Source organism: Geospiza fortis, unplaced genomic scaffold (genome assembly GCF_000277835.1).
Source record: "Geospiza fortis unplaced genomic scaffold, GeoFor_1.0 scaffold61, whole genome shotgun sequence".
In the NCBI taxonomy this organism is placed as follows: domain Eukaryota; kingdom Metazoa; phylum Chordata; class Aves; order Passeriformes; family Thraupidae; genus Geospiza; species Geospiza fortis.
This window is the reverse complement of record NW_005054430.1, coordinates 1,178,732-1,187,808: the sequence shown is the minus strand read 5'-3', so window position 1 is coordinate 1,187,808 and position 9,077 is coordinate 1,178,732. Positions and strand designations below refer to the sequence as shown.

The 9,077-nt window shown below is 51.4% G+C and overlaps 1 protein-coding gene across 1 annotated transcript in view; it reads left to right on the top strand.

Annotated features, from left to right (window-relative positions):
• Nucleotides 1-6,860, top strand: part of LOC102043592 (tubulin alpha-3 chain) — a 9,151-nt gene extending 2,291 nt beyond the window's left edge. Inside the window, exons 2-4 of the mRNA XM_005426949.3 lie at nucleotides 2,072-2,315; nucleotides 3,420-3,568; nucleotides 5,479-6,860. Of these exons, the coding sequence (XP_005427006.2) occupies nucleotides 2,072-2,315; nucleotides 3,420-3,568; nucleotides 5,479-6,462 (1,377 nt within the window). The 3' untranslated portion in view covers nucleotides 6,463-6,860. The remainder of the gene's footprint in view (nucleotides 1-2,071; nucleotides 2,316-3,419; nucleotides 3,569-5,478) is intronic.
• The last annotated feature ends 2,217 nt before the right edge of the window (nucleotides 6,861-9,077 follow it).

Genomic DNA, 9,077 nt, shown 5'->3' with positions numbered 1-9,077 from the left:
CTCCCAGCAGCCCCCCCACCCCGCAGACCTGGGGCTCTTGTCCCACCCTGGGATTTGGGGTGTTTGGGCAGCTCTGGGTCGGTGTCCCCGCGTCCCAGCAATGATCCTGTCCTGGCTCTGGTGGCCTCTGCAATTCCTTGAGGGGCGGGAAAATCTTGGCACATCCACGCCTGGGGAACGAGATGGAGAAGAGGTTCCATCGGCTCATCTCCCTGCCACGAGCGGTTGGTGCCCCGGGATGTCCAGCTGGAATCTTCTGGACACTCCTGGGCACTCCGGGTGGTTGTGCCCAGGAGATTTGGGATCTGCTGTCCCTACCACCCCTCTCTAAGCCAGGCTTAGCTGTGGAGACCCCAGCTTGGAGATTTGGGATCTGCTAAGCCAGGTTTATCTCTGGAGACCCCAGGTTGGAGATTTGGGATCTGCTAAGCCAGGCTTATCTCTGGAGACCCCAGGTTGGAGATCTGGGATCCACTGTTCCCACCACCCCTCTCTAAGCTGGGTTTACCTGTGGAGACCCCAGCTTGGAGATTTGGGATCTGCTGTTCCCACCACCCCCCTTTAAGCTGAGTTTACCTGTGGAGACCCAGCCTGGTGAGGTGAGGTGAGACCTGAGCCCAGCTGCCCATGGATGATCCCACAAAAAATGGGATCAGCCTCCCTGCTGGTGTTGTCCAGTGGAGCTGGAGTAATTAATTGGGCCAGCACTCACTGTGGGTCAAGCGCAGCTCACTCCACGTGCAGCGGAGCTGTGGAGAGGGTCACTGACTCCCGTGTGTGTTCAGCTGGGAATTTCATCCCTCACTTCTGCCCTCTCTGATGTGGAGTTTCTCCTGCGGAGTTTCTCCTGCGTTTACATTTTTGGGAGAAAATGTAAATGCAGTGTAAGGACATTAATGAGAGCGACCCCTTTAAGTTTTAAGGTTTGAGTCTTTCCCCCCAGCCTCCTGTTAATGGTGGGACAGTTTGGTGCTGCAGGAGGGAGAGAGAACCTGTGTCCGTGGTAGCCACAGGTCAGAGCTCACACCGGCTTGTGCTTCCCAGCAGGAAAGGGATCAGCTCCCTTTCCCAGCACCCCCTTGGGAAGCAGCACGGCAATAATTGGGATTCAGGGCTTGGGATCTGGGCCAGGAGGCTGTGCCCTGGCTTTGATCGTGGCGTGGTGGCGGCAGCAGGTGCCAATTACCCAGGGCAGTGCCCAGGGAGCCTCCGGGAGACGCCGCTCCCAGGAGCTTCCCTGGAGTCACAGCCTGCTGGAGATGACCTGGATAAATCCAGACTCGGAGCTGCTCCTGGGAGCCTCGCTCTGCCCCGGGGCAATCCTCTGTGACTCCAGCTTGGCTCAGGTTTTCCAAGCTTGGCTTCTCCCTGAGCTCTTTTTTCCAAGCTGCTGGTGCTGGTCCATCAGGATGGGAGGGATGGGCAGCGGCTCTGAGGAGCTGGTGCTGCTCAGCTGCTTCCTGCCCCTGCATGGAGCCAGCAGCCCTTTCCCTTTCCCTTCCTCCCTGGGCTGGGAGAGCCTTTCCCAGGAATGCTGTGTGCAGCAGATCCCGGTTTGATCCCGGCTCCAGCTCCCGTGGTGGCAGACGCCGCCTGTTTCCCTCATCATCCCCAGCACGGCTCCGAGGGGAGCTGTGGGGGCTGGAACTCCCAATCCCCCTCCACAGGATGTGTGAAATTCCCCGTGTCCCTTTTCCAGAGGGAGTGCAATTCCATCCACATCCCTGTGTGAAATTCCCCGTGTCCCTTTTCCAGAGGGATACAATTCCCTGTTTCCCTTTTCCAGAGGGATACAATTCCCCGTTTCCCTTTTCCAGAGGGATACACTTCCATGTTGTTTCCCTTTTCCAGAGGGAGTGCATTTCCATCCACATCCCTGTGTGAAATTCCCCATTTCCCTTTTCCAGAGGGATACTCTTCCCTGTCTCCCTTTTCCAGAGGGATACATTTCCATGTTTCCCTTTTCCAGAGGGATAAATTTCCCTGTTGTTTCACTTTTCCAGAGGGATACAATTCCCTGTTGTTTCCCTTTTCCAGAGGGATACAATTCCCTGTTGTTTCCCTTTTCCAGAGGGAGTGCATTTCCATCCACATCGGGCAGGCCGGGGTGCAGATGGGCAATGCCTGCTGGGAGCTCTACTGCCTGGAGCACGGCATCCAGGCCGACGGGACCATCCCCGGCTCCAAGCAGCTGAAATCCATGGATCCCAACTCCGAGCAGGTGGATTCCTCCTTCGAGACCTTCTTCTGTGAGACAGCCTCTGGCAAGCACGTGCCCCGGGCAGTGTTCATTGACCTGGAGCCCACTGTCATTGGTAAAAATGGGATTTTTTTTTCCCTGATCCATCTTTATCCATAATTCCCAACCCTTTTTCCATGGGATCCTGCTGTTCCCACTCCTCTGCTCTGGTTAAATGTCCCCAGCCACTGGGGGCAGAGAGAATTTACCCTTCCAAAGGGACCAGGAGGGACCAACCCGTGGTTGTCACTGAGCTGTCTTTGTTCCCTCCTTTTGGGACCTTCAGCAGGTGGAAAGTGTCATGGATTTGCCAGCCTTGGTGGTCCTGGCTGGAATTCCACCATCCCACGGCCAGATGTGGCACATCTGGTTCTGATGCTGCCCACAACGTGGGGTGCCACACATGCCACGGCCTTGTGGGACCTGGCTGTCGTGCCTGGAGATCTTTTCCAGCCTGATGGATTCCCAAAAGATTCCCACTTCCCTTTCCAGCTCCCTCAGGGATCTCTGGGTGTTTGTTTGTGTGGCACCTCAATTTGAGGCGTCTTCCCAGAGAATAATAATTATTTGCTTGGGAAATGACTCCCAAATCCAACCACCTGCTCCTGCCTTCCAGGCTTCTCCTCCTATCTTTCCGCCTGGGATGTGACTCGTTAGTCCTGATTAAAGGGTTTGCAGGCTTTTGTTTGGGTTCTGCTTAATTTATAGACACCTCATTAAGGCATCAAATGGAGAGCTTAATGAGTGAGCCGGGAGATGATGGAATGTGCCCAGTGTAGGGATGGAGTGGATTGTAAACCCCTCTGGAGGTGGAAATGTCAGCGCTGGAGGGGCTTTGTCTGTGTCCCCTCCGTGCTGGAGAGCAGAGGATGGAGCTGGAGCTTTCAGACTTCTCCTCCGAGCTGCCTGTGGTAACCGATCCCACAAAAACTCTGGAATTGTGGTGTCCTGGCTCATGAAACCAGATTAATTCAGGATTTCAGGCTAGGTGTAGGGTGAGGATGGAGTTCTGGTAGGACCCTACCTGTGTGAGTTTATTCCTCCCCTTTCCATGATTCCCACAACCCTTCCCTGACCACGCCGTGGCCTCCTGCTGGACATTCCACGGATTTTGCTCCGTCGGCTTCACCCAGAACCTTTCTTTGTGCCCTGCTCTGGCTGATTTCTCCTCCTGGTGCAGATGAGATCAGGACAGGGCCCTACCATGGGCTCTTCCACCCTGAGCAGCTCATCAGTGGCAAGGAGGACGCTGCCAACAACTACGCCCGCGGGCACTACACCATCGGCAAGGAGATCATCGACACCGTGCTCAGCCGGATCCGGAAAATGGTGAGGGGAACGCCGAGTTCTGGGTTAAAATAACGTCCTTCTGGGTTAAAATAGCACCCTTCTGGACAACATTGTGGAGTTTGGGGTAGGAGTCTTGAAATGAAAAAGTCTTAAATTAAAAAACAGCTTTAGGTGAGGTCTAAACGTGGTGCGGTTGTTGGGGTTTGCTTTGGGGCTCGGGAGAGCCCCTGGATTTGTGTGTTTGTCCTAAAAGCAGAGAATTGTTGTGTTAAAACTGGGCTTAAGGTGGTCAGTGAGTGTTCTAAGCAGAATTTTGTGCTGTATTACTTGGGGTAGTTATCCCAGTCCTTAAATGGATAAATATCCAGTATTCTTGGGATAGTTATCCCAGTTCTTAAATGGATAAATACCCATTTCTTTTGGGGTAGTTATCCCAGTCCTTACAGGCATAAATATCCTTTTTTTTGGGATAGTTATCCCAGTCCTTAAATGGATAAATATCCAGTAATCTTGGGATAGTTATCCCAGTCCTTAAATGGATAAATATCCAGTATTGTCGGGATAGTTATCCAAGTTCTTAAAGAAATAAATACCCATTTTTCTGGAGGATAGTTATCCCAGTCCTTACAGGCATAAATATCCATTTTTTGGGGGATAGTTATCCCATTCCTTACAGGGATAAATATCCATGTTGTTGGGATAGTTGTCCTGGTCCTTACCGGCATAAATATCCAATTTTTTGGGGATTAGCTATCCCAGTCCTTAAATGGATAAATATCTGGGCTTTTGGGATAGTTATCCCAGTCCTTAAATGGATAAATATCCATTTTATTTTGGATAGTTATCCCAGTCTTTAAATGGATAAATATCCATTTTTTGGGGGGATAGTTATCCCAGTCCTTACAGAGATAAATATCCAGCATTCTTGGGATAGCTTTCTAATCCTTGGGATACATATCCAGTATTCCTGGGATAGTTACTCCAGTCCTATAAAGGCAAAAAGATCCATTTTCTTGGGATAATTATCCCAGTTCTTAAATGGATAAATATCCATTTTAGGGGGAGGATAGTTATCCCAGTCCTTAAATGGATAAATATCCATTTTAGGGGGAGGATAGTTATCCCAGTCCTTAAATGGATAAATATCCATTTGTTGGGGGGATCGTTATCCCAGTCCTTACAGAGATAAATATCCAGCATTCTTGGGATAGCTTTCTAATCCTTGGGATACATATCCAGTATTCCTGAGATAGTTACTCCAGTCCTATAAAGGCAAAAAGATCCATTTTCTTGGGATAATTATCCCAGTTCTTAAATGGATAAATATCCATTTGTTGGGGGGATCGTTATCCCAGTCCTTACAGAGATAAATATCCAGCATTCTTGGGATAGCTTTCTAATCCTTGGGATACATATCCAGTATTCCTGAGATAGTTACTCCAGTCCTATAAAGGCAAAAAGATCCATTTTCTTGGGATAATTATCCCAGTTCTTAAATGGATAAATATCCATTTGTTGGGGGGATCGTTATCCCAGTCCTTACAGGCATAAATATACAATATTCTTGAGATAGTTTTCTAGTCCTTGGGGTAAATATCCAGTCTTCCTGGGATAGTTACTCCAGTCCTTAAAGGGATAAATATTCATTTTCTTGGGATAATTATCCCAGTCTTTACAGGGAAAAAGACCCATTTTCTTGGGATAATTATTCTGGTCCTTACACGGATAAATACATGTATTCTTGGGATGGTTATTCCAGTCCTGAAAGGGATAAATACCCAATATTCTTGGGATTGTTACTCCAGTGCTTACAGGGATAAATATCCATTTTCTTGGGCTAGTGATCCCAGTATTCTTGGGATAGTTATTCCAGTCCTGAAAGGGTTATATATCCATATTCTCGGGATAGTTTTTGGGTCCTTGGGTAAATATCCGATGTTCTGCTGCAGGCTGACCAGTGCAGTGGACTCCAAGGCTTCCTGGTGTTCCACAGCTTCGGAGGAGGCACCGGCTCTGGCTTCACCTCGCTCCTCATGGAGCGGCTCTCCGTGGAGTACAGCAAGAAATCCAAGCTGGAGTTCTCGGTGTACCCGGCCCCGCAGGTGTCCACGGCCGTGGTGGAACCCTACAACTCCATCCTGACCACCCACACCACCCTGGAGCACTCCGACTGCTCCTTCATGGTGGACAACGAGGCCATCTACGACATCTGCCACCGCAACCTGGACATCGAGCGCCCCACCTACACCAACCTGAACCGTCTGATCGGCCAGATCGTCTCCTCGGTCACGGCTTCGCTGCGCTTCAACGGCGCCCTCAACGTGGACCTCATCGAGTTCCAGACCAACCTGGTGCCCTACCCGCGCATCCACTTCCCGCTCACCACCTACGCGCCCATCGTCTCGGCAGAGAAGGCCTACCACGAGCAGCTCTCTGTGCCTGAGATCACCAACGCCTGCTTCGAGTTCTCCAACCAGATGGTCAAGTGCGACCCTCGCCGTGGCAAGTACATGGCCTGCTGCCTGCTCTACCGCGGCGACGTGGTGCCCAAGGACGTCAACGCCGCCATCGCCGCCATCAAGACGCGCCGCTCCATCCAGTTCGTGGACTGGTGCCCCACCGGTTTCAAGGTGGGCATCAACTACCAGCCGCCCACAGTGGTGCCCGGGGGCGACCTGGCCAAGGTGCAGAGGGCTGTGTGCATGCTGAGCAACACCACGGCCATCGCCGAGGCCTGGGCCCGCCTGGACCACAAGTTTGACCTGATGTACGCCAAGCGCGCCTTCGTGCACTGGTACGTGGGGGAGGGCATGGAGGAGGGCGAGTTCTCCGAGGCCAGGGAGGACCTGGCGGCCCTGGAGAAGGATTATGAGGAGGTTGGAAGGGACTCGGCGGACGGGGAGGAGGATGAGGGTGAGGAGGATGAGTACTGACAGACTGCGGCCTGGTCTTGAGCTGGGCTGGAATCCAGACTTGTGTCCCGAGCTCCTGAGGGCCCGGGGGTGCCCGAGGACCGGCCACGTTTGATGTATTGAACCTCCCCTGCTTGCATAGAGCTCCTCTCTAGCCCGGGTGTCTTGAGCTTTATCCCACTGCTGTTTATTGGTGAGTGACGCTGAGCCGGGCCTAACTTAGGCCTGACATCCCGCCTAGCCAGGAGACCCCGGTTCCTAACCCGGGGCATGTCGCGGGCTGCCTGCTTTGGCTGCAATGGCAAACTCTTGCTCTGGCTTCTTCTTGTTAAAAGCACTTTGGAATTAGAAATGCACCTGTAAACTTCTATGCAAATGGCTTTTTGTATATGAATAAAGAGGGTTTTTTTGGCTCAGAATTCCTTGGATTTTCCCCCCCAGGGGGGTTTTGTGGGGAGGCTCCTGCTCGCAGATGGCCTGAGGAGAAGAGCAAACGCTGATCAGGGTGTGCTGCGAGAGTCATCATCCCTAATTAGTGTTGTGGGGGAAGTGTCCTGTATCCTCTGGGAATTTCTGTCTGGGGCTGGCTGCTGCTCAGGGAATTCCGTGTCTGGGATCAGGGACTCACTTCAGAGTGGCAGGGAGCGCTTTTTGGCCTCCTCACCACCCTTGGTAACACCTGAGCAAATCCTGGTGGTTTGGGGGAGTGCTGAGGATTTGGGGAATATTCCCAGAGCAGGGAAATCCAGCCAGGAATGGGGAGAGGAGAGGGGGGAGCTGTGTTTGATATTTGGGACAGGAGGGGGAAGGATCCCAAAAACTCTTTGGTGGCCCTAAAAGGACAGGGGTGGTGACAGCAGGACCAGGTTGGAGGTGTCCCCTGGGAAGGTTGAGGTTCCTTGAGTCACCCTGGAGGTTGTCACCCCAAAGTCCCCATCCCAGATTGTCCCCTGAGAAAATTCCAGGTCCAGCCAGGAATGGGGACAGGAAAAGGGAGGGGAGCTGTGTCTGGTATTTGGGGTACAGGAAGTGGAAGGATCCCAAAAACTCTTTGGTGGCCTTAAAAGGACTGGAGTGGTGACAGCAGGACCAGGTTGGAGGTGGCCCCTGGGAAGGTCCAGGTCCCTTGAGCCACCCCAAAGCCCTCATCCCAGATTGTCCCCTGAGAAGATTCCAGGTCCAGCCAGGCATGGGGACAGGGAAAGGGAGGGGAGCTGTGTCTGATATTTGGTGGAAGGATCCCAAAAACTCTTTGGTGGCCCTAAAAGGACTGGGTTGGAGGTGGCCTCTAAGAATGTCCCGGTCCCTTGAGCCACCCCAAATATTGTCACCCCAAAGTCCCCATCCCTGATTGTCCCCGAGAAGATTCCAGGTCCAGCCAGGAATGGGGACGGGGAAAGGGAGGGGAGCTGTGTCTGATATTTGGTGGAAGGATCCCAAAAACTCTTTGGTGGCCCTAAAAGGACTGGGTTGGAGGTGGCCTCTAAGAATGTCCCGGTCCCTTGAGCCACCCCAAATATTGTCACCCCAAAGTCCCCATCCCTGATTGTCCCCGAGAAGATTCCAGGTCCAGCCAGGAATGGGGATGGGGAAAGGGAGGGGAGCTGTGTGGGTGGAGTCACCTTAGAAAGGAGAGGAGAGAGGTTTGGGGGAAAATCCCACAATTTTTGGGGAACCTCCAATTCTCTCCACAAGGGGTGAATCCTCATAGAGTGACTTCAGCTTTATTTTCTCTCCCTGGGAATACAAAGCTGCTCCTACAAAATTCCAGCCTGCGGGAATGTTCCCATCCCTCTTCCAGCCCATCCACCCTTCTTAATTCTGTTTTATTCGTAATTAATCCATTGAGTCATTTACTTTGTGCTGATGGTAAATTCTACAGAACCTTTTGTTAAATTGTTCTAGTTAGGCCATTAATTAAGTGAGATTCATTTGAAACTTTAACTTGAATTTCATTTTTTAATTTAAAGGTTAAAACCTTTTAATTGTTGATGAAGGGGCTCAGTTTGATTACGAAACCTCAGGATTCCGTGGGAAGATCTCCCTTATTCCTTTTATCCTTTCCCATTCCCAACCTCCACCCGGCTCATTTTTGCTGACTTTTTTTACTTTCGGATTGCTCAAATTTGGGTTTTATTTTGCTTTTTCCCTGAGCTTTACCCATTCACTAAAAGCTGCAGGCTGAGCTTTGCCGAGGAGCTTTGTCACTCTTTCGCTTTTAGATGAAATCCACTTTTGTCCACATTTCTGCCCGAGATTCCCTTGGGAATCCTTAAACCTCTCATTCCTGCTAAAGCTCTCCCTGTCCTGCCGCCAGGGCTGGAAATTTAATTGGAATTGAGATGGGAATTCCAGCATTTTGGCTCTGTCAGCCTCCTATAAAACCGTGTCCAAGCTCCCTGAAAAAAATTCCTTCCCTCTCCTGGCTGCTCCCAGACGTGATGTAAGAATGCCTGGAAGCTGCAAACGAGCTGGAAAAGGGGATTGAGCGGGACCTTTGCCTTTGCCTGGATTGCAGCTGGGCTATTCCTCCTCCTCTGGGGACTCCCCGTGCTGTGAGGGATCCAAGAGAAGCAGCTTGGGCTGGAAAAAGAAAGGAAAGGAAAGAAAGGAATCCAAGGGAAAAAAAAAAAAAA